This window comes from Nerophis ophidion, linkage group LG13 (assembly GCF_033978795.1).
Source record: "Nerophis ophidion isolate RoL-2023_Sa linkage group LG13, RoL_Noph_v1.0, whole genome shotgun sequence".
Taxonomy (NCBI): domain Eukaryota; kingdom Metazoa; phylum Chordata; class Actinopteri; order Syngnathiformes; family Syngnathidae; genus Nerophis; species Nerophis ophidion.
In genome coordinates, this window is record NC_084623.1 from 38350798 (window position 1) to 38377838 (window position 27041).

The 27041-nt window shown below is 38.8% G+C and overlaps 1 protein-coding gene across 1 annotated transcript in view; it reads right to left on the reverse strand.

Annotated features, from left to right (window-relative positions):
* The window catches only part of LOC133564517 (calsyntenin-2-like), a 700915-nt gene that overhangs the window by 258439 nt on the left and 415435 nt on the right, over positions 1 to 27041 (reverse strand). The window contains exons 3-4 of the mRNA XM_061918874.1: positions 18328 to 18523; positions 45 to 253 (exon numbers count right to left, since the gene is read on the reverse strand). Of these exons, the coding sequence (XP_061774858.1) occupies positions 45 to 253; positions 18328 to 18523 (405 nt within the window). The remainder of the gene's footprint in view (positions 1 to 44; positions 254 to 18327; positions 18524 to 27041) is intronic.

Consider the following 27041-nt stretch of genomic DNA (forward strand, 5'->3'; position numbering starts at 1 on the left):
CTGAAACAACAGATATGGAGCCAATGTTCTTGTCAAGTACTTACCGTTCCGGTCTATAGCAAATGGTGTGTTGGTGGCGGTGATCTGGTAGTTACAGATCTGGCTGTATTGAGGGGAACAGTCCTGGTCAGTGGCCTCCACTTGTAGGATGCTGTCATAAATCTTGCCCTCTGTCACTGCAGCTTGGTACTGGGGCTCCCGGAACACGGGAGCAAACTCGTTCACATCGTTGACCTGAATATGGACCACTGCCCTGCACAGAGTAGTCAAAGCATATGAAAATGAGAGGAGTCATTTGCATATAAATATGATGTTGTGGAATTCAGGTTGTTTTTATTGGTGCAAAGGGCCACATTCTAAAGAAGGGCTCATGTAGAATATCGTGCCAGAATTGTTTTCCCCCCAGCACTAAGCAGTAAAAGGCTACAATTGAAAGTGACTTGACACAAACACAATGCATTGAAATTAATACATGGGATTACAGGAGTTGTGATCCTCTTTTGGCATTTTGCCTAATCACCAGACTAAATAATTGAAGTTTGGGCATTAATGGCCTGTGCAGCGAGTGTATTTACAGGTGTCCTAATTTCTTCACTCAAGCTCTTCTCTCACAGAAGGCATCTTACTGAATTGGGACTTTTGACGCCTTCCTGTGCACCATTGCTGGGTGTGTTTTGGACATTTGGCCCAAAATAGTTTCAAGCATGTTTTACTCAATATAGGTCATCAAATCTCAGCAACAAGCTATAATATCTTACTGAGATCATTTATGACCAAAACCCCTAATACAAAATCTGCTTAGTGAGAAGAATGATCTTATCAGACAGAAAATAAGAAAATATCCCCCTTATTTGAGATATTTCATCTTACTTAGAGTTCACTTTTTGCAGTATACTTCTTCCTCAATGTTCCAGAAATGAACTCATCTTTACATATTACATAGATCTCCTATTCGTCAATTTAGACAAAGTGTGGATTTTTTTTGCAGAAGTATATTTTCTGTCATCTTCATGTCCATCCATCTCTGTCTTGTAGTAATTTGATTGAACCATGGAACATAAAAAAATCGCCGCGCTCTTTGATGAGCCCGAGTTGCGATTGTTGGGATCGCTGAAGTAGCGAAAACACACAAAACTTTGAAAGAAGGACAGAAGGAAGGAAAGAATGTCAGGAAAGAATGACAAAAACTGGAATTCCCCGCCAAAAAAGAAATAATCAGCACTCCAAGGAGAGAGAGAGAGAGAGCGCAGTTTAACGGAAAGGAGCACTAGTTGTTACTACTAATTTACTCTCAAGAATTTTAGTATTTCTCTAATTGTAAATACTGGTATCATAAGTATATATATTGTATGTGCTGATGTATTTCTGTTGGAGTTGTAAAAAACATAAATATATCAGCGGAAACCAATAAAAGAAGGCCGATGTATACGTCCAACCATCCATCCAATTTCTACCGCTTGTTCCTTTTGGAGTCGAGGGGCGTGCTGGAGCCTATCTCAGCTGCATTCAGGCGGAAGGCGGTTAACACCCTGGACAAGTCACCACCTCATCGCAGGGCCAACACAAACAGACAATATTTACACTCACATTCACACACTAGGGACCATTTAGTGTTGCCCATCAACCTATTCCCAGGTGCATGTTTTTGGCGGTGGGGGGAAGCCGGGGTACCCGGAGGGAACCCACGGAGTCACGGGGAGAACATGCAAAATCTACACAAAAAGATCCTGAGCCCGCGATTGAACTTGGGACTACTCAAGACCTTCATATTAAGTGGAACATGCACTAACGTAACAATGTCCAATATTGGAGGCGATAATAGTCTGCTATCTGCGTTAGTTAAGAATTTGTTTTTGGTAGGGGTGGGCGATATCGCAAATTTGGGTATCGATACCGATCCGATACCGGCAAGTATCGCCTATACCGATACCGATATCGGAAGTGTCGTCATCTGATGGGGGCGGACTTCGGGGTATCGATACTTTTGAAAAACAAATTTGTACTTTTGCCTTTATTAATTGATTATGATAATAATACAAAACAGGACAACGATTTAAGTAAAAAAATAAAATATTTATTACAAAAGTAATATCAATAGCAATAAAGTAATGCAAATAAGGTGCAAACAACTACTGTACCTGGCTTGTCGCCTCAAAACACACAAACACTTAAGGTAAATAACAAAACTCTAGTTATTGAACAAAGTTGTAAACATGAACACAAAACAAAAGAACTGAGAAATTCAAATAAAAAAGTAATAATATCAATTACAATAAAGTAAGTAGTGCAAATAAGGTGAAAACAAATACTGAACTTGGCTAGTCGCCTCAAAACACACAAGAACTTAAGTAAAAAAGAAAACGCTAGTTATTAAACAGTTGTAAAAATGAACACAAAACAAAAGAACTGAGAACTTCTTATTGTTATTTTAGTGCAATAAAATACTTTATAGTTTACAACCAAGACATTAAGTCGCACTGGAAACGCACGCATGTGTGTGTGCGTGTCCGAGTGAACCTCGGAGCCAATTATACTGATGTGTGTGCGCGAACGCACCAAGCGTCATGTTAATTGTATTTATTTTATTTTATTTTGGGTTGAAGATGAATTTTTAAAGTGTTTTTAAATCTCGTTCGCGACCCATCACTAGGGAGGAGGGTGGAGTGGTGAGGAGCGCTGCGCTGCGCTCACATTTTTTTTTAAATTGGAGTGATTTGCTTAATTTGGTAAAGTATCGATACCATCACGCCAGTATCGATACGATACCGATACTCACCAAGTATCGATGCTATCGATACTTGGTATCGATACGCCCAGCCCTAGTTTTTGGTTGAGAATCAGCTTGTGTCGTCACAAACATGCTTGTTGGATCCGCCAGCTTAGTGCAGGTGACATTTTCTTTGTCTACACCACCTTGTCAGTTTGTGTATGGTGAATAAATATCCCTGTTTCTTTGGCCTTTAGATGTAATACGATTATAACAATTCATTAGAGAACTAAACATGGTTTTAAGCAAGTCACTAAAGTACACACAAAAAAACAATAAAATGATTATTTTCGCCTCTTAAGGCGAAAATAACGTGCCAGCAACTTGTGGGTTCCATGAATTGATTAACGTGGACCCCGACTTAAACAATTTGAATAACTTATTCGGGTGTTACCATTTAGTGGTCAATTGTACGGAATATGTACTGTACTGTGCAATCTACTAATAAAAGTTTAAAACTTTCAATACAGGTTGGATCCCCGCTTCTGCCAACCTAGTCACTGCTGTTGTGTCCTTGGGCAAGACACTTTACCCACCTGCTCCCAGTGCCACCTACACTGGTTTAAAAATGTTACTTAGATATTGGGTTTCACTATGTAAAGTGCTTTGAGTCACGAGAGAAAAGCGCTATATATATAATTCACTTCACTAATTCAATTAAGACCTCACAGTTAGATTTGTACGCCGGTGACGTGTGGTGAAGGTCAAGACAGGTGAAGCACTTTAGAATTTTTTGAAGAAATTTAATTTCATATGGTGTCATTACTTTTAATAGGCTGTTCATTAAAAGAGTAAAAAAAGAAGAGAATAATTCACTTTCATCAACATTTTATTACATACTTAGTCACATTTTTACTTAAAAACTAGGAGTCTTACCTTTAATTTTAATGTGAAGTGCATGCACCTATCTTTGATTATAAAAGTTTGACAACCTTCCGTTTTTTATAAAAGTTTAGTTTGGAGTAATTTTTTATTTTTTATGTATTTTGGTAGTCACATACATTAATTTATTCAGCAGAGTACTACATTATAAGTGCGGAGAGCAACACAATCCTCTTTTTCCGGCCTTCATAGACCTGGCCAAAGCGTTCGACCTTGTCAGCAGAGATGGGTTTTTCACAGTCCTAGCGAAGATCAGCTGCCCACCGAGACTCCTGAGCATGATCAGGTCATTTCATGACGGCATGAAAGGCACAGTTCAATATGACGGCTCGACTTCAGATGCCTTCGACATCCGCAGTGGTGTCAAACAGGGCTGTGTCTTCGCTCCCACTCTCTTCGGCATTTTCTTTGCCGTTCTGCTAAAGCACGCCTTCGGATCGTCGACCAAGGGTCTTTACCTCCACACCCGGTCAGACGGCCGACTGTACAACCTGGCTCGCCTAAAAGCAAAGAGCAAGGTCTGGAAAGGTAACCATCAGAGAGATGCTGTTTGCAGATGACACCGCTCTGGCCACCCACACAGAAGAAGAGCTACAGAGCCTGATGGACCGCTTTGCAAAGGCATGCGACGAGTTCAGCCTATCAGTCTAAAGAAGACAAATGTGATGGCCCAAGAAGCTGAACCAGCCTGTATCACCATCAATGACCATGAACTAGAGCCAGTTCACATACCTTGGCTCCATCATCACTGACAACCTCTCACTGGAAGCAGAGATCAACAAGAAGACCGGCAAGGCATCCCCAACCTTGGCCAGGTTGTTGCGAAGAGTGCGAAACCACTGCATGCTTACAATGAACACCAAGATCGCTGTGTATCGTGCCTGCGTGCTAAGCACTTTCTTGTACGCCAGCGAATCCTGGACTCTGTACTCCACGTAGGAGAAGAGGCTAAGTACCTTTCACATGCGCTGCCTCCGCCGCATATTCGGGATTATATGGATCGATCATGTGACAAACAACAAGGTGCTGATGCAAGCCAAAATTCCCAGCATGGTCACTTTCCTCCGTTAGCTGGGCCATGTGTGTCGAATGGACGATGGCCGGATCGCCAAAGACATCCTATACGCAGAGCTTGCCTCCGGCATGAGGACAACAGTACGGCCACATCTCTGCTTCAAGGATGTCTGCAAGCATGACCTGAAAGCGCTCGACATGGGCCTAACACCTGGGAAGAGCTTGCTCAGGGCAGATCCAGCTGGAGACACACCGTGAACACTGGACTGAAAGCTGGCGAGGCAAAACTCTGCCAGCTTGCAGATGAGAAGCGAGCTCAGAGAAAGAGCAAGCAACTACATTCTGTAGCTGATTCGACCTACAAATGCACCAAGTGCAACAGAGACTGTCACTCCCATGTGGGTCTGTACAGTCACATGCATGACCAACTAAAACATATCCAAGGGGCGCCAATCCATTGTCTTCCGAGACTTACGGATGCAAACAACAAGTGGTTTAACAGGACACATTTGTTTGACAATCGTCTATACTTTTCACAATTACGTAATACCATTTTTTAATCGACCCAAATAAAATGATTGGTGTTTACAGCTGTCACTCACCGAGGGCAGGATATACTGTGTAAAATACATAGAATAGTTAGCGCCCTCTAGGCATCTGTATCAATGATGCAAACAGCCCCTTTAATAAGCAAATACTCATATTTGTTTGAATAATTATTAGTTGTTTTTTTCCCCCCTCAAAACACATCCCGGTTTTACTCTCATGATAATTCTCAACTAAATCGACCTGTTTGTTCTCCTTTTTTTCCCACAAAACTATCAAGATAGTCGATAGATAATAGAAACATTAAGCAGAATCAAAAATGAAATTGGAAAAATCTCACCAATTGCCTTCCCCATTGTTTTCTTTCACTTCTGAGTCTCATTTGCAAGTATGCATTCATTTCAATTTGTCCGTAGTGTGTTGCCATAGTCAAGAAATAGTCTTATCAGCGTTAGGTTTAATGTGGCAGTCTTGTCTCGTCGACTCCTACAAAGTGTTTGAACTGTTAGTATTGCATTTATTACACACCGGCTGTTTGATTGTAACATGCATCTCGGTTGTAATTTTGAATACCAAATTCAGAGGTGTTGGAATTGCCATGTAAAATACTAATAAGTAGTAATTATATAAAGTTGAAGTCCCAAAGATAGTCATACGAACATTGGGTGTGGTCAAATGTGTCCTCTGCCTTTGACCCATACCTGGGAGGTGAGCGGAGCAGTGAGCAACAGCGATGGCCGCGCTCGGGAATCATTTTGGTGATTTAACTCCCAATTCCAACCCTTGATGCTGAGTGCCAAGAAGGGAGGCAATGGGTCCCATTTTTAAAGTCTTTGGTATGACTCGGCTGCGGGTTGAACTCAAGACCGCCCTGTGTCAGGGTGGACACTCTAACCACAAGACCAATATATATATATATATATATATATATATATATATATATATATATATATATATATATTGTGCTATATATATATATATATTCATAGCACAATTTGTAAAGAGGAACCCTACCTTTGAGCACTTTTTACCAGGCATACTTGCTTTGTTGGCATGGAAGATTGCGGAATTACATAGAAACAGTCGAGCCCGCCAAAAGCATAAACCAAAAAAGGCATCTTATCGATGCATGACCACACTAAACACGGCGCTGATCAGCAGCACAAATGTTGGATTTATTAAGGACAACTTGCATTACCTGTAAAGTGGATATTGCATCAATTTTGGGAAATCCTACCAGAAACATTAGAAGACACAGCATGTAATAACGTTGAATAAATGACGCGTTTTGATCCCCTCCGAGACGGAAGTGAATCACCACCAGCGGCAGCTGCAAAGTCAACATGTCGTCTGCTGTTCATGCTGCAGGTAACTAACAAACTAATACTTCCTATCTTGTTAAAACACGCTATTATTAACTGTAAATGTGAAATTAATATTTCTCCTCCATCATCACATGATTAGACCGGCAATCAGTATTTACTCAGAAATATTGTGGGTTCTTCAGAGGATGTCGTAGTCGTAATGGTTTGCACAGTCCTTTGAGACATTTGTGATTTAGGGCTATACAAATAAACATTGATTGATTACGTATGCTTTCTAAAATATATATATAAAAAAAAAAAAAGCAGATACTTGCGACAATATAGCTCGGTTGGTAGAGTGGCCGTGCCAGCAACTCAAGGGTTCCGGGTTCAATCCCCGCTTCTGCCAACCTGGTCACTGCCGTTGTGTCCTTGGGCAAGACACTATCCACCTGCTCCCAGTGCCATCCACACTGGTTTAAAATGTAACTTAGATATTGGGTTTCACTATGTAAAGCGCTTTGAGTCACTAGAGAAAAGTGCTATATAAATATAATTCACTTCTGAGAAATAATGGTTTATTTTTGTTGTTGATGCTTGAAAAACCGCAGTGTATAGTTTTACTTCACTTGTATCTGACGTAGTTTTACATACTTTTAAGCGTTTATACCGTACATTAGGAAGGGGATTCATATGGCCTTATTTATTCCGGTTTACCCGACACAGGAAACATGACAAATTAGGAGGACACACTTTCCACCTTTGCCGCCAAATGGCAGCAGAATATTGATTATCCTAAAATGTTTTTTGTCAAAATTCAAACTTTGACCACGGCGTCAGTTGCAATGTAGAGTGGCGCTTTCCATCATTTTCAGCAGATTGCTTTGTAAAATGATCCAAGATCCACCTTGAATGGGAACATATGAATCGTTTTTTCTTGCCCTGATGTGGGATCTGAGCCGAGGATGTCGTTGTGGCTTGTGCAGCCCTTTGAGACACTCGTGATTTACGGCTACATAAACAAACTTTGATTGATTGAATCTCTTCCTTATTGTGTATATATATATATATATATATATATATATATATATATATTTTTTTTTTTTTTTTTTTTTTTAAGAAATAATACTTTTAATTTCTATTTGAAAAATTATAAATACGTTACCAAACATTTTTGTGTATTTGCCATTCGTTACAGAAAAATTTATGTTTTATTAGGTTTATTACTACAGTAGAATATATATTACTATATTTGTTTTCAAAACAACGGACGGCGTGGCGCAGTGGGAGAGTGGCCGTGCGCAACCCGAGGGTCCCTGGTTCAAATCCCACCTAGTACCAACCTCGTCACGTCCGTTGTGTCCTGAGCAAGACACTTCACCCTTGCTCCTGATGGGTGCTGGTTGGCGCCTTGCATGGCAGCTCCCTCCATCAGTGTGTGAATGTGTGTGTGAATGGGTAAATGTGGAAGTAGTGTCAAAGCGCTTTGAGTACCTTGAAGGTAGAAAATCGCTATACAAGTACAACCCATTTATTTATTAACATATTTTTACTGGCACTACATCAAGAACAGGGGTCTCAAGACCTCACTGTTGTGTTTGTATACTCATGTTTGTTTTCTTAACTAAACAAAGTTGACGCTAATCAACTCGTTTGCTTTACTTTATTCCAAATGAGAATCGATAACGAACCGAATCGTTAAGCCGGATCGAAAATGTAACCAGAATCATAGAAATCTCGCCAATTCCCATCCCTGCAGATATTCCTTTAAAAAGGTCAGGTTGGTCCGATCCTTGGTTTCGAAACACCTTGGTTAAATCTAATACCGGTGTTTGTTATGTACCCTTACTTTGAACAAAACCTTTCCATTATTAATCATTATTCAAGCCTCTGCTGACAACGTGCAATTGCAGCCTGAGTCTGAGCATCACTTTTCTCTGTCTAATGAGGTAAACAGACAGACGATGGTGCGATCGCTGGAGGCATGTCCATCCACCCATCTATTTTCTACCGCATATTCCCTTTCGGAGTTGCAGGGGGCCTATCTCAGCTACAATCGGGCGGAAGGCGGGGTACACCCTGGACAAGTCGCCACCTCATCGCAGGGCCAACACAGATAGACAGACAACATTCACACTCACATTCACACACTAGGGCCAATTTAGTGCTGCCAGTCAACCTATCCCCAGGTGCATGTCTTTGGAAGTGGGAGGAAGCCGGAGTACCCGGAGGGAACCCACGCATTCACGGGGAGAACATGCAAACTCCACACAGAAAGATCCCGAGCCTGGATTTGAACCCAGGACTGCAGGACCTTCGTATTGTGAGGCAGACGCACTAACCCCTCTTCCACCGTGAAGCCCCGCTGGAGGCATGTACCGTTTTCAAAATGTCAATGCAGGATCGCACAAATCCTTGTTTGTATGCCAGAGAGATGGTATTCTTCACATATAATTATCACCTTAACTTTTTATTTAGTTTGTGCAAGGTGGCAGCTGTCCTTAATCTTCTTCCAAACAAGCTATAGTGTTGATTAAATGATGTCCTTATTGCGCACACAAATGTAACTGCGGGTGAGAGAGCGTGCTATGGGCTGGATCATATCCGTTTTTTTTCTTTTGACTTTTTAATTCCTTTTCATAATGAAATATGTTAAATTTCATTAAGAACTGCGAATATGCTCCATTGCACTTTACAGACAGTATTGCCAAAAGCATTGTTTTGACCAGTAAATTAGGTAAGAATGTGATGTGGTCACTAGTCAGTGTTTCCTGCAAGACTGTGCCACACATTTTCAACGGGAGACAGGTCTGGACTACAGACAGGCCGGACTCTTTTACTACGAAGCCACGCTGTTGTAACACGTGCATTGTCTTGCTGAAATAAGCAGGGGCGTCCATGATAACGTTGTTGACATGACAACATATGTTGCTCCAAAACCTGTATGTACCTTTCAGCATTAAAGGGGAACATTATCACCAGACCTATGTAAGCGTCAGTATATACCTTGATGTTGCAGAAAAAGGACCATATATTTTTAAACCGATTTCCGAACTCTAAATGGGTGAATTTTGGCGAACTAAACGCCTTTCTATTATTTGCTCTCGGTAGTCAATCCGCCATTTTCTCAAACACATTACAAACATCGAGTCAAATCAGCTCTGTTATTTTCCGTTTTTTCGACTGTTTACCGTACCTTGGAGACATCATGCCTCGTCGGTGTGTGTAACAACACGTTTAGGGACGGATTCAAGTTGACTTACGTGGGGTGTGCATCGATTAGCACGGCATGCCAATCGTTGCTAACATGCTATTTAGGCTAGCTGTATATACATATTGCATCGTTATGCCTCATTTGTAGCTATATTTGCATCCAGCCTTTCCCTCCACCCACATTTAATGCCAAACAAACACTTACCAGTCGACAGATTCAGGTTGCACCAGTGTGAAAAGATCCGAAAGTCCCTTGTCTGCATATTTTACCGGCGATGCTACGACAGACATGGCACAGAGATGTATGGGTACCCTGCGACACTCAAAGCAGATGCATTCCCAACGATAAAGTCAACGAAATCACAAAGGTGAGTTTTGTTGATGTTATTGACTTATGTGCTAAACAGACATATTTGTTCACGGCATGACTGCCAGCTAATCGATGCTAACAGGCTATTTAGGCTAGCTGTATGTACATGTGTAGCTCTATTTGCATCCAGCCTTTCACTACACCCACATTTAATGCCAAACAAACACTTACCAATCGACGGATTTAAGTTGCTCCTGCACATTTTACCGGTGATGCTACGACAGACATGACACAGAGATGTATGGATACCCTGCGACACTCAATCGTTGGTTGGAAGGCGATCGCTGAATAGTGTCTATAGCTATTCGCTCAATAGCTTCAGTTTGTTCTTTAATTTCGTTTTCGCTATCTGCCTTTATCAACCATCCATTTCAATACATGCGTAATCTGTTGAATCGCTTAAGCCGCTGAAATCCGAGTCTGAATCCGAGCTAATGTCGCTATCCGCCATGTTGGCATCACTAAATGATGTCACAGGAAAATGGACGATGGATTTAAAGATAGCGAAAATCTGGCACTTTAAAGCCTTTTTTGGGATATTCCATGATGGGTAAAATTTAGAAAAAAAACTTCGAAAAATAAAATATGCCACTGGGAACATATTTTATTGGTTTTAACCCTTCTGAAAGGGTAACTTCACAGATGTGTAAGTTACCGATGCCTTGGGCATTAATACACCCCCATACCATCACAAATGCTGGCTTTCGAACTTTGCGCCTAGAACAGTCCGGATGGTTCTTTTCCTCTTTGGTCCGGAGGACACGACATCCACAGTTTCCAAAAACGATTTAAAATGTGGACTCGTCAGACCACAGAAAACTTTTCCAATTTGCATCAATCCATCTAAGATGAGCTCAGGCCCAGCGAAGCCGGCTGTGTTCCTGGGTGTTGTTGATAGATGGCTTTGGCTTTGCATAGTGGAGTTTTCCTGCAAGTCTGCAATCTGTTGTTGTTGTGAATTGGGGGGAGTAAAGGACACCATCGTTTAATTTGCATAGCTCGCCATGACGCAAGTACTTGCAATCAATGCCGTAAAATAATGTTGTTTCTGGAAGAGTCTAAATACTCGCTAAATATTGCAACTGAATTGCCAGATTTAATCCATCCTGCTGCTTTTTTTAATTTTCTGGCAAACCAGGTGCATATTAAAGATGTTAAGCGTAATTATGCATACTGCACCTAATGTATGCAATGAGAAAGTCCCATTCTAATGTATTTATGAGCGAGGGTGAACAGGTTACATTTATTTGTGGTGGTCAAAATTAATTTGTGCAACTATGTACAGAAAAATGCATGGTAAACACTTTAGTAGTGTTGTCCCGGTACCAATATTTTTGTACCGATACCGGTACCAAAAGTATTTATTTTGTTTTAGTAGTAAGTAAGCAGACAAAAGCTGATGTATACAGTAACATATTGTGTAATTTTCCTTTTAATATTTTGTAAAAATTAAGGGCTAGTGGTAGAAAATTAATTATAAGTCTACTTGTTCATTTACTGTTAATTTCTGCTTATTTTCTCTTTTAACATGTTCTATCTACACTTCTGTTCAAATGTAATAATCATTTATTCTTCTGTTGTTTGATACTTTACATTAGTTTTGGATGATACCACAAGTTTGGGTATCAAGCCGATACCAAGTCATTACAGGATCATACATTGGTCATATTCAAGTCTTCAGTGTTTAGGGACATATTCCTGGAGTTTATATATATACATAATATAAATTTAATAACAAAAACAAAAGAAAATGTTGTGATGACAAAAAATATCAATGTAAACATGGTAGTATCGACTAGATACGCCACTGTACTTAGTATCATTACAGTAGCTATGTGTAAATCTACACATAGATTTACCAATGGCGTTTGTTTACATTTTGACGCTGGTGTAGTGAAGCAGGTTTAGCTATTCCTCGTCTTGCAGGGATGATACTTGTAAGAAACTTACTTTATTCGTAACCATGGAGGCGAGGATTAGTTATTTAAAAGTCGATAAAACATTGCCGACGGCGGATAGACGTTAGCTGCTAGCTAGCGAGTCATGTCGGGTACTTTTCAGAGGCGGTATACTACCGAATATGATTCCTTAGTATCGCGGTACTGTACTAATACCGGTATACTGTACAACCCTACACTGTAGTCATGTAATAATTCCCTCATGCAAACTCACAATCCATTTCAGAAAAATTAAAAATACATTATTTTGAACTTGGAACAGCGTGGCACTGTGGGAGAGTGGCCGTGCCAGCAACCTGAGGGTTCCTGGTTCAATCCACACCTTCTACCAACCTAGTCACATCCGTTGTGTCCTTCAGCAAGACACTTCCCCCTTGCTCCTGATGGGTCGTGGTTAGGGCCTTGCATGGCAGCTCCCGCCATCAGTGTGTGAATGTGTGTGTGTGAATGAATAAATATGGAAATAGTGTCAAAGCACTTTGAGTACCTTGAAGGTAAAAAAGCGCTATTGTCAAGACTTGGACTGGGGTGTGGATTGTTCTTACCGAGGCAAAGGAAAGTTGGCGCGAGCAAGGCGTGAATGTAAGTACATCTTTTACTTATTACACTAACAAACTACAAAAAAGGAAGCAAACAAAAGGCGCACACAATGGCGGTACAGAAACTTGGCTATGAAACAAAACTATGAACATAAAACAAAAACACTTGCACAATGGCATGAATAACAAAAAAACTACACTGTGGCATAAACTATGGACATAAACAGAAACACTTACTGTGACGAGAACAAGGGTATGAGAAAAAAACAGCATGGATATCATGGGTGCAGGAGGTGATGTTGCCAGACTGGCTACCTGGTAACTGTGGCTTAAATAATACCATGGTGATTGGAGAAAACAGGTGTGTGGCATGGGGACAAGGTGAAAACTAATTGGTTGGCATGGTAGTAAGACAAACAAGGAAGTGGAAAAACAAGAAACAATGGAGTCTTAAGCAAAGTAGAACATAACTAAACAAAAACATGAACAGACATGACAGCTATACCATTTACCATTTAGCTTATTCCCGAATGGATGCAACGGAGGAAATGATCAGTTCTTAGATGCATTGCGATTCGGACAATTTTGAATCGATGGACAAACGTCAAGATATTGATTATTTAAGAATGTTAAATACACTAATACAGACCTAAAATGAAGAACTAGCGAGGACACACACGGATCAAAACAAAGCAAAGGCAGACAAGAAGCTATGCCAACCACGATGCTAGCTTGAATGTAAAGTAGTGAAACAACAAAAGAGTGAGAGCTTTGTACACTTCAACAGAAGTGCAACTGCAACCAGATTGCAGCGGAGAGTAAGCAAACAAAGAAGGGGAAATTAGTAAGTGGATTAATAAATGACATCCACAAAGCACTGTGAGTCATAGGTATGAATGGATAGATACCACACACCTCTTGGAGCTGGGGACAAAACTGGGGATAAGGTGTGTGGGCTTTAGAAGGAAAAAAAAACTAAACTAAAACAACACGGATGCCTGCTTGCCATGTCAGCACGTTAGCAGGCTGAGAAAGTAAATATACAGTAGTTGTTGTTTTCAAGCCCATGTCATGAGTAGTAGTAGTAAGCAAATGTGAGATAGTATATTTGAATTACAGTGCAGAGCTGCTCAGTTTCAGAAAACGACTAGAGCAGTGGTTCTTAACCTTGTTGGGTTACGGAACGCCACCAGTTTCTTATGCGCATTCACCGAACCCTTCTTTAGTGAAAAATACAAGGTTTTTTTTTTTCAAATTCAAGAAAAAGCTATTTGTTTTTTTTACCGGTGCACAAAATGAACCGTGCATGAACCTTGTTCAAAGAACAAAACCAACACAGTGCATGAACTCACACCAAAGTACACACCTTCAAATCAATGTGACTTCTGCTGTTTCGGTATCCGTAATACGCCGATAGGGAGAAGTTTTTATTTGTCTTGACCTATGCGGAGGAGGCTCCGCCGAAGCCCTGAGGCGAACTCACCGAACCCCTAGGGCTTGATCGAACCCAGGTTAAGAACCACTGGACTAGAGTGAATTATAGAGGCATGAAGCGTTAGAGGAAAAAGACAAAACAGCGATTTGGCCTTTTTTAATGTTGATTTATACCTTAAGACTGTTGTTCTCACTTCAAGCAACTCTTTTTAAAGTGTGGCCGACTATTCCTTGTCTTAGTTAACCAGAAAATACAACTGATTATCATCTCTATTCTTTTCTCTGCATCAGTGTTCTCAATTTGTATTTTTTCTACATCTCCGTCCTCACTGTCCTCAATCTCTTCTGATCTCTCTTTGTCTTCCAGGGGTTGCCAACTCCTCAGTAAAGAAAGTAGTTATTGACTGTCATTAAAAACTTTATCCCAAGTGCAGGACTAATAGACTAAAAAACTCTTTGTTCCACACGCCATCCGACTGTACAACTCCTCTATGGGGGAAGGGGGAGCGCGGGGGGAGGGGGTACTAGGATGACAGGGGATGCAAAACAATAACAATACTGAAATAAACTGCAAGCAAAATTTCAATCAATCAATGTTTATTCACAAAGCCCTAAATCACAAGTGTCTCAAAAGGCTGAAAACATTTTTACATTTTCATAACATGGTCACTAGACTCACTACTGCCTAGTTTGTCTTGTTATATTCTTCTTTTTACTGTTATATTGTTATTGTTACTGTTGCTTTTTATTTTTATTTGTATATTAATATTTTCCTTTTTATTTACATTTACACCCCCATTATTTACTTTTTAAATTCTATCTCAATTCTGTACAATGCTGCTGGAATTTAGATTTTCCTGAGGGAACTGGATTTGCCAATATATTTTGTCAAGTTACAGCAGTGGTTCTCAACCTTTTTTCTCCTGTGAACATTTTCGGAGAAAAGCATTTTTGGTTGAAAAAAAGAGATAAAGAAGTAAAATACAGCACTATGTCATTAGTTTCTGATTTATTAAATTGTATAACAGTGCAAAATATTGCTCATTTGTAGTGGTCTTTCTTGAACTATATGGTAAAAAAGATAATAAAAATAACTAAAAACTTCTTGAAACGTAAACAAGTGATTCAATTATAAATAAAGATTTCTACACATAGAAGTAATCATCAACTTAAAGTGCCTTCTTTGGGGATTGTAATAGAGATCCATCTGGATTCATCAACTTCATTCTAAACATTTCTTCACGAAAAATAAAACTTTAACATCAATATTTATGGAACATGTCCACAAAAAGTCTAGCTGTCAACACTGAATATTGCATTGTTGCATTTCTTTTCACATTTTATGAACTTACATTCATATTTTGTTGAAGTATTATTCAATAAATATATTTTTAAAGGATTCAATTGTTGCTATTTTTAGAATAATTCTTAAAAATCTCACGTACCCCTTGGGATACCTTCAAGTACCCCCAGGGGTACACATACCCCCATTAGAGAACCACTGGTCTAAGGCATACTTATTTAAGCTAAAAGAAAAGACGTAACATAATACTTAACCAGAGACAATGTGCATTCACTCTACCATCCGAGCTAGTCCGCCCAAACAATGCAATTACAATGCAATTAATCGTGTTTAGATATTTGACCGATTACTTTTTAAATCAGATGAATCACTCTCTTGAATTTTGAATAATTGATGATTAGTTGCAGGTTATTGCTCGCGAGGATAACCTAGTTTTACTTTAGAAATATTCCTACCATACTTTTCAGAGTATGAGTCCCTCCGGAGTATAAGTCGCACCCGCCGAAAATGCATAATAAAGAAGGAAAATATATATATATAAGTCGCACTGGAGTATAAGTCGCATTTTTGGGAGAAATGTATTTGATAAAACCCAACACCAAGTATAGACATTTGAAAGACAATTTAAAATATGAATAGTGAACAACAGGCTGAATAAGTGTACGTTATATGACGCATGAATAACCAACTGAGAAGGTGCCTGGCATGTTAATGTAACATATTATGGTAAGAGTCATTCAAATAACTATAACATATAGAACATGCTATATGTTTACCAAACAATCTGTCACTCCTAATTGCTAAATCCGATGATTTAAATCTCTTACGTTAATGAGTTAAATAATCCATCCATCCATACATTTTCTACCGCTTATTCCCTTTCGGGGTCGCGGGGGGCGCTGGCGCCTATCTCAGCTACAATAATATTATTTGATATTTTACGGTAATGTGTTAATAATTTCACACATAAGTCGCTCCTGAGTATAGGTCGCACCCCTGGCCAAAAAACTGTGACATATAGTCCGAAAAATACGGTATTTGGACATATTTGTATATTTTTGACAGGCCTAATCTATACATTATCGTTATGCTGCATATGACATCAGCCAAAAGAGGGGCCTTACATAGATTTATTAAAGATGCTCCAATAATTAAATTATAATCGAATCGTAGAGCCCTTGAATCGTAATCAAACCGTGATGTGTCCAAAAATTCTCCAGCCACTGGTAGCCACCTTTCCCTATATTGTATATGTATATACATTTACATTGTATATACACATTGTATGTTTGCAAATAACATCATTCATTACATTCACTGGATTATTCTGACCTATATTGGTTAAGAAATGCATATCTTTATATTTGCAACTAACAAGTGATTTAATGGCAAACGGTGTCAGAAGAACTTCAGTACAATAGGAAGGGGATTTATATGACCCCATTCGTCGCGAATTACCTGACACATGAATTGTTATGAATTAGAGGTTGCGCTATCCACTTTGGCAGCCAGACGACAGTAGACTGTTGACTATCTTATAATTTGTTTTGTGGCCATTCCAACTTTGACCCCAGAATCAGTTACTCTATAGCAGGGGTAACCAATCTTTTGGAAACCAAGAGCTGCTTCTTGGGTACTGATTAATGCGAAGGGCTACCAGTTTGATACGCACTTAAATAAATTGCCAGAAATAGCCAATTTGCTCAATTTTCCTTGAATAAATAAATATATATATATATATATATATATATATATATATATATATATATATATATATATATATATATATATTTACACATGGGTATTTCTGTCCGTCATTCTGTCATACATATTTTTTCCTTTTACGGAAGGTTTTTTGTAGAGAATAAATGATGGAAAAAACACTTAATTGAACGGTTTAAAAGAGGCGAAAACAGGGAAAAAAAATTAAAATTTTATTGTGAAACATAGTTTATCTTCAATTTCGACTCTTTAAACTTCAAAATTCAACCGAAAAAAAGAAGAGTAAAACTAGCTAATTTGAATCTTTTTGAAAAAATTGAAAAAATAATTTATGGAACATCATTAGTAATTTCTCCTGATTAAGATTAATTTTAGAATTTTGATGACATGTTTTAAATAGGTTAAAATCCAATCTGCATTTTGTTAGAATATATAACAAATTGGACCAAGCTATATTTCTAACAAAGACAAATCATTATTTCTTCTAGATTTTCCAGAACAAAAAATTTAAAAGAAATTCAAAAGACTTTGAAATAAGATTTAAATTTGATTCTACAGATTTTTTTTAGATTTGCCAGAATATTTTTTTTAAATTTTAATCATAATACGTTTGAAAAAATATTTCACAAATATTCTTTGTAGAAAAAACAGAATCTAAAATGAAGAATTCAATTAAAATGTATTTATTATTCTTTACAATAAAACAAAAATACTTGAACATTGATTTAAATTGTCAGGAAAGAAGATGAATGAATTTAAAAGGTAAAAAGGTATATGTGTTTAAAAATCCTAAAATAATTTTTAAGGTTGTATTTTTTTCTCTAAAATTGTATTTCTGGAAGTTATAAGAAGCAAAGTAAACAAATAAATGAATGTATTTAAACAAGTGATGACCAAGTTTTTAAAATATTTTCTTGGATTTTCAAATTCTATTTGAGTTTTGTCTCTCTTAGAATTAATAATGTCGAGCAAAGCGAGACCAGCTTGCTAGTAAATTAATACAATTTTAAAAAATAAAGGCAGCTCACTGGTAAGTGCTGCTATTTGAGCTATTTTTAGAAAAGGCCAGCGGGCCTTACGGGCTACCTGGTGTCCGCAGGCACCGCGTTGGTGACCCCTGCTCTATAGTATGGCACTTTCCATTACTACAGCAGACTGCATTGCAAAATGATTCACCCGTGAGATCCATCCAGGATTGAAGCCATACGAACCCCTTCAATACTGTACATCCTTGACATTCTCTTGACTATACACCAAACTATATGTGTTACTCACTTGTGGGACTTTTTGCCCTCCGTGCCCCTTGGTCCTGAACCGCAGTCATGAGCCTGAATGATGAAGGTGTACTCCTTCTGCAGCTCACAGTCCACCAAGCCGCGGGCCCTCAGCTGGCCCTCCCCCGAAGTGCCGTTCAGCACCACTGCCTCGAATGGAGCATCCAACCCGTGGATGTTGAAAGCGCAGATCTCCCCTGGAGACGAGAGGAAGCGAATCACAGTCAGGTGGAAAATGAGTGTGTCAAAAAGGTATGACAGGACATAAAAAGTCCTTTTCACACATTCGAATAAGAAAACTCCTGTGCAAACTCAAAATCAGGGGGGGATCAAATCATTGTTCCCTCACTGTGTACTCACGTACGCCCTGTAAAACACTGCCAAAAATAATGCATCGTAATATTTACCTCTATCAAGCATGACATAAATCCTGATCAAAACATCCTCCCACTCCTTCGGTGCACGTCTATACACACATATATATATATATATATATATATATATATATATATATATATATATATATATATATATATATATATATATGTATTCTGTTAAATACCCAAATATTCTACACAATTTGCTCATCTGATGCAGATCCTTGCGATGTTATTGACTTTTATTCGTGTCGTTTCCGAGGACATGAAATTGATCTTGCAATGGAGAAAGAAATCAGCCCATACATTTGGGCTCATCATACAACAAACTGTTTTCAGAGGTCCATGGAAGGGGACTGTAACCCTGCATTATGTGCAAATGTTGTATTATGTAATAAATGTTCACGTTAGAGATGCGCGGATATGCAATTATATCATCCACAACCGCATCACTGAAGTCATCCACCCGCCACCCACCCGAATCAACATTTCATCAAAGCCACACCCGCCCGCCACCCGCCCGTTGTTATATATCTAATATAGATGATGCAAGGCATTAGTGAGATTAGAAAGTGTAATTCCCTCCAAATAGCACAGACACAATGGTTTTCTTGAACTGATTTATTTGAAGCCTTACTTTCCCTTCATATTCACCGTGAAAACTGTAATAAATAAAGCACATTACAAACGTAAAAATAATAACATGCACAGCACGTGGATCAAACATTTTACCAAGTAAAATACCAACAAATGACAAACAAATACCTCGTTGGCCATACCCGGAAGTAGCTTCCTTACATCCGTCGACAGACCAAACGAGACACTTCAAAATAAAAGTATGCCCACATACTGTTTCAAAGAGTGCTGCTCGTTTTTCGTATGTGGGTAACAACATTTAACTATTTATAAATGGTTGATTTCTATAGGCTAGTAAGGTAAAGTGTTGTACCTGACAAGTTTGGGCTACCTTGCTTCTGCAGTCTTCATCAGAGGTGTCACGTGATGTTAGCGTGACGTTGTCTATGACGTGTATATATGGATTGTACCATCAAGTGTTGTCAGGTACCACACTTTACCTACTAGCCTATATAAATCAACAATTTATAAATACACGTCAGTAGGCTAAATGAACCTCTTCAACATAACATTTAACTATGGATAATGTAGCGGCTGGCTACGGGGTGTTAGCCAATGACTTTGGCTGGGGGGCGGGACTTCCGGGAGAATTAGGGAAGCGACGTTATCGACAGGAAGTGAGAGTTCGAGTTGTCCCGGGCAAAGCGTTAGAGATATGAGAGCTGTTGTGTGGTTGTATTACATCTTGTGCAATAAAGACAAGACAAACAAAGAAGTTTTATGAGCCTACATTCCTGGGATTATTACGATATATATTTCCGATATGGTTCAACCGCCACCCGCCCGAATCTATTTAAAATCTATTTTTTCGTCATGTCACCCGCCCGACCCGCGTTTTATCCGCGGACTCCGCGGTTGTGACCGCAAACAGCGCATCTCTAGTTCGCGTCATTATGTAATATGAAAACACCGCATTTTGTAATAAAATTGTATACATTTTTTATTAACGTTCTGCATATCTGACCACAGACCTTTCCCCCAGAAGGTCTTGTCTTTGTCCATGTGACGTCAGATGAAACGAAAATGGAGCTGTTAGGCCACAATACCCAGCAATATGTTTGGAGGAGAAAAGGTGAGGCCTTTGATACCATGAACACCCTCCCTACCGTCAAGCATGGTGGTGGTAGTATCATACTCTAAACTTTAACACATTTTTTATTAACCTATCCATCCATCCATTTTCTACCACTTATTCCCTTCGGGGGCGCTGGAGCCTATCTCGGCTCCAATCGGGCGGAAGGCGGGGTAAACCCGGGACAAGTCGCCACCTCATCACAGGGCATTTTTTTAAATAACATTTTGCATATTGCAAACGTTATCACAAAATGTAGGCGCTGTGGTTTATTTTCTAATAAAATGGCACAATTTGGTGCATTATGTAATAAATCATTAACTTTGAGGTCTTAATTAATAATAATAATAATAGTAATAGATTGTACGTTGAGCAATCAACCTCAAAGTTCCACAGTGTAAAAAAATAGTAATAATAATAAAAAGATAATAAAAATAAATAAAATATAAAAGTAAAAACAGCCCGATAGCTAGAACCAACGTGCATGTCAATGAAAAGACTATTTTTAAAAAGATGGGTTTTTAAGCCTTTTTTAAAAACATCTACAGTCTGAGGTGCCCTCAGGTGGTCAGGGAGAGCGTTTCACAGACTGGGAGCAGTGGAGCAGAAAGCCCGGTCTCCCATAGTTCGTAGCTTTGTCCGTGGAGGTTGGAGGAGGTTAGCCTGTTTGGAGCGGAGGTTTTCGTGTGGAGGATTTGGGGGTGAGCAGTTATTTGAGGTAGAGGGGGGCATTTCCATGGAGGCACTGGTGAGTTAGTAGGGACATTTTGAATTCAATTCTAATTAGAAAGAACTTTAGAACAACACAAAACATTTCATAGTAACTAGAATTTATTTTACGAATCTTGTAGGATGTTTCATTCGTCGAACCTAAATCAAATGGAAATGTAATTGATTTTAAAATGGAGAATAGGATTGCAAGCAACAGACAAAAACGTACGGATAATGTTTAGGCTAATTCTTTACTTTACATGACACAAACAATAAAATACCGCTACAAATATGACCAATTGCATGTTGTTTACGCAGCAAAAATACAACATGCGTCACATTTGTTTACATAAAGAGGCATTTTTACATAGTGAGGCAAAAATGTATTACATTATCAAATAATGCAACATTGCTATGTAACTTAATACATTGCTATGATGATTTTCCGCTTTTCTAACTCAATCCTGGATCCTTCAACCAGTGTCCAACTGGTGCTTTGCAATTATTTTCTGTCACAGCCCCCATATGGGAAATCATTTTCTTGCAATCCCCTAAATTAAATTAAGATTGAGAACGTGATAATACAGTGTCTATTTATCTGCTTTTATACCCGGCCAAGACACCCATCTGTTCCTAATTATCCTGTTCACCTGTGGGATGTTCCAAATAAGTGTTTGATGAGCATTCCTCAAATTACTCAGTTTTTTTGCCACTTGTGCCAGCTTTTTTTAAACATGTTTCAGCCATCAAATTCCAAATATTTGCAAAACATGACAAAGTTAATGACAAATGTAATGTAATAATGACAAATTATCAAGCGTTGACCGGTCCGCAGCTACAAAAAGGTTGGGGACCACTGACCTGCTATACATCAGTTTGAGCATTTTATTTAGTTTAGTTTAGTTTAGTCTTTATTTGAAGGGACAATGCACAGAAACATTAAGCTCAAAGACAGCTATGTTCTGTACCAGATTATAGCTAAATAGCTCATTTCCATCTGCCGTCTCTGGCTACCTAAATTAAAAGGATACGAAAATCATGCAATCAAATCATTAAAATAAAATCATACCATAACACATAATCAAATTGAGAAACGTCATAAAATGCCCTTTCATGGACACATACTTAATATACAATACAACCACATCTCATTTACATCATCACACAAGGACAATACATGCTCTCGTTCACATCTGTCATCATTTGTAAAAACAACAAAAACATTTTAACACATAATTATTTCAGAAACCCAATTAACCTTTCCTAATTCTTCCTGATTTATTTCACATAAATTGTCTGTGTTACTAAATGATCAAGGGTGATGGGTCAAATGCAGAGAATAATTTCACCACACCTAGTGTGTGTGTGTGTGTGTGTGTGTGTGTGTGTGTGTGTGTGTGTGTGTGTGTGTGTGTGTGTGTGTGCGTGTGTGACAATCAGTGGTACTTTAAATTTAACTTTTAAATGCCTCCGACCCTCTGAAGGGACAAGCAGTAGAAAATGGATGGATGGATTTGAACACATTCAACTTCAATGCAATTTGCCATTACTGTACCAGATGCACAGAAAATCTAAAAACACAAAAGAGAGAATATTCTTTTCATATAGTCTCCAAACTTATTGTTGGTACTCTTGGCTCTTGCTCAATGTTTGGCTGGGATGTTTTTAACTGTTGCTGCAATAAAAAACAACCTCACAGGGTAGTAGAATGGCACAAAACTGACACAGGTTTTTTCTCATTTCCTACTGCAGTTATAAAACTACGTATGTTTTGTTGTTGTACTGTTTATTGTCACAAAGCCTCCTTTTTTCTTTTTAATTCCTGCCACAAACTTCTTCATCTCCTGAGCTTTGTACAAGTGTTCCTGATTATTCACTACTGCAACTAAGTAGTAAAGATAGTGTCAGAAAAATGTGTATGTAAATTATCAAAATACTTTTCGTTCTCTGAGTTCCCAATGAACAGACAAGAGGATGTCATTGTTGCGCCAAGCCAAAGGCTCGGAAAATTCCATTGTGTACGATGGGATGGGAGGAGACAGGAGGGGTTATCTATTGCCATCCAAGACCTGCCCAAGCTAAATCCAGGACTAACCCAAGCCCGAGGCATTTTTTTCCTTTGTGTTCTTGTGACCAAAAACTGCTGCTTACATAACCCCCCCATTCCTTTAGAAACATATGTTGTTCTGTAAACAGGGAATATTCAAATAAAAAAGAGATAAAGAAGTAAAATACAGCACTGATTTATTAAATTGTATAAAAGTGCAAAATATTGCTCATTTGTAGTGGTCTTTCTTGAAATATTTGGAAAAAAAGATATAAAAGTAACTAAAAACTTGTTGAAAAAATAAACAAGTGATTCAATTATAAATAAATATTTCTACACATAGAAGTAATCATCAACTTAAAGTGCCTTCTTTGGGGATTGTAATAGAGATCCATCTGGATTCATGAACTTAATTCCAAACATTTCTTCACAAAAAAAGAAATCTTTAACATCAATATTTATGGTACATGTCCACAAAAAAATCTAGCTGTCAACACTGAATATTGCATTGTTGCATTTCTTTTCACAGTTTATGAACTTAGATTCATATTTGTTGAAGTATTATTCAATAAATATATTCATAAAGGATTTTTGAATTGTTACTATTTTTAGAATATTTTTAAAAAATCTCACTTACCCCTTGGCATACCTTCAAGTACCCCCAGGGGTACATGTACCCCCATTTGAGAACCACTGGGTTAAGATACCATGGGCAATAAGAGCTCCAGTGGTACCATTTCTATATACAGCTACAAAAGTAAAACACAACAAATAAGCAATAAATAACAGAGCTGTTTAGAGAGAGTATGGACAACTCCGTTTCATAGTTGGTACCACACATGGCGCCCCGTCGACACGCAATCGGCTTTTGACCAATCAGAGAATGTATGGCCGGACAATCTCCTAAATGATTGGTCAAAAGTGCTTCATGTGACTACAGGGTGCCGTGTTTGGTATCCACTTCGAAACCCAGTTGGCCATACTCTCGTTATACACAGCTCTGATAAATAATACACACTGCTTCCACCTAGCAGACGTGTGTATCGTTTTAAAGGGGAACATTATCACCAGACCTATGTAAGCGTCAATAGCTGAGATGGGCGCCAGCGCCCCCCGCGACCCCAAAAGGGAATAAGCGGTAGAAAATGGATGGATGGATATACCTTGATGGTGCAGAAAAAAGACCATATATTTTTGTTAACTGATTTCCGAACTCTAAATGGGTGAATTTTGGCGAATTAAATACCTTTCGGTTTATCGCTCTTTCAGCGATGACGTCAGAACGTGACGTCACCGAGGTAATACAGCCGCCATTTTCATTTTCAACACATTGCAAACACCGGGTCTCAGCTCTGTTATTTTCCGTTTTTTCGACTATTTTTTGATACCTTGGAGACATCATGCCTCGTCGGTGTGTTGTCGGAGGTTGTAACAACACTAACAGGGAGGGATTCAAGTTGCACCACCGGCCCGAAAACGCGAAAGTGGCAATAAATCTGCCGCCAGACCATCCATTGAATGTGCCGGAGTGTCTGCACATTTTACCGGCGATGACAGACACGGCACAGAGATGTATGGATAACCTGCAGATGCATTTGCAACGATAAAGTCAACAAAATCACAAAGGTGAGTTTTGTTGATGTTGACTTATGTGCTAATCAGACATATTTGGTTGCGGCGTGACTGCCAGCTAATCGATGCTGACATGCTATTTACCGGCGGTGCTAAAGCAGACATGGCACAGAGATGTATGGATACCCTGCAGATGCATTTGCAACTATATTACGTTTCCTTCCACCCACATTTAATGCGAAAAAAACACTTACCAATCGACGGGTTTAAGTTGCTCCAGTGTCACAAGATGTGAAAGTCCTGATCGTTTGGTCCGCACATTTTACCGGCGATGCTAACGAAGCTATTTGGCCATGCTATGGCTATGAATAGCGTCAATAGCTATTCGCTCAATAGCTTCAGCTTCTTCTTCAATACTTTCATACTCCAACCAATACATGCGTAATCTGTTGAATTGCTTAAGCCGCTGAAATCCGAGTCTGAATCCGAGCTAATGTCGCTATATCTTGCTGTGGTATCTGCCATTGTTTGTTTACATTGGCAGCACTGTATGACGTCACAGTAAAATGGATAGTGTCTTCGCAGAGAGCGAAAAAAAGGCACTTTCAAGCTTTTTTTTTAGGGATATTCCGGGACCGGTAAAATTTTGAAAAAAACTTTAAAAAATACAACAAGCCACTGGGAACTGATTTTTTCTGTTTTTAACCCTTTTGAAATTGTGACAATGTTCCCCTTTAACATGAATACTAGAGTGTAGACACAAATAATAGAATCCTCTGGGGTTCCCACCCCATTATTTGAGAAACACTGTGTTAAAAAATATCAAAGCCTCAAATCATAAAGTTCATGCGTTTAGGTGTGAGCCTTGGATTTCTCTGACTGCTGTGTTTCGCAGTCTTTTTTAACACTGGACACAGTGTGATGTCACAGTGTGGTGGACATAATTTATTTGAGGATTTCTAATTTATGCTGTCTGCCAGTCTCCTTCTTTATCGTAAGGCCATGACAACGCGTCATTCCTTCCCTATTCATGCCTTCTGCCTGCTTTAATGTCTACAAAATAAATATGTGCATATTTATTTGTCCACTGCATCTTACTCTATGGCTGTTTGGTCAAAATGGGCCACTACGAAATTGTATTAGCCGTAATTGAATTAGCCATTACAACATTTATTCTTGGTTTGAGGGACCACAACACAACAAGTATTATTTTCATCTAACAGTGGGATGCGCAAAATAACACCAACATGTGACATATATGACATCATTTCTGTTAAAAACACCTTTTTTTATGTAGCTCGGTGTTGATTAGAGCAGTGTTTTTCAACCACTGTGCCGTGGCACACTAGTGTGCCGTGAGAAACAGTCTGGTGTACTGTGGGAGATTGTATAATTTCACCTACTTGGGTTAAAAATATCTTTTGCAAACCAGTAATTATAGACTGCAAAAGATGTGTTGTTGTTGAGTGTCGGTGCTGTCTAGAGCTCTTCCATATCAGTAGGTGGCAGCCGGTAGCTAATTGCTTTGTAAATGTCGGAAACAGCGGGAGGCAGCATGCAGGTAAAAAGGTTTCTAATGCTTAAACCAAAAATAAACACAAGGTGGGTGCCCCTAAGAAAAGGCATTGAAGCTTAGGGAAGGCTATGCAGAACCAAACTAAAACTGAACGGACTACAAAAGTAAACAAATACAGAATGCTGGACGACAGCAAAGACTTACTGTGGAGCAAAGACGGCGTCCACAATGTACAACCGAACATGACATGACAATCAACAATGTCCCCACAAAGACGGATGAAAACAACTGAAATATTCTTGATTGCTAAAACAAAGTAGATGTGGGAAATATCACTTAAAGGAAGACATGAAACTGCTACAGTGAAATACCAACAAAAATAGAGAAAAAGCTACCAAAATAAGAATGCAAGAGAAGAAGTAAAACACTACACGCCGGAAAACAGCAAAAAAGTGAAAATAAGTCATGATGTGATGTGACAGGTGGTGACAGTGCACCTACTTTGAGACAAGAGCTATAGTGATGCATGCTTGCTTATGCTTTAAGGTCATATCTAACAATTACGACAACCACATTTTACTGTTAAGTGAGTTTCAATTTTAAATAATTTCTGCTGGTGGTGTACCGCCACATTTTTTCAACGCAAAAAATGTGCAAAAAAGGTTGAAAAACACTAGATTTGAGCACGGGTCGGGAAGCTCTTTGGCAGAGAGAGACAAATATTTTAAAATATATTTCCGTGAGAGCCATATAATATTCTTTAACACTGAATACAACTAAATGC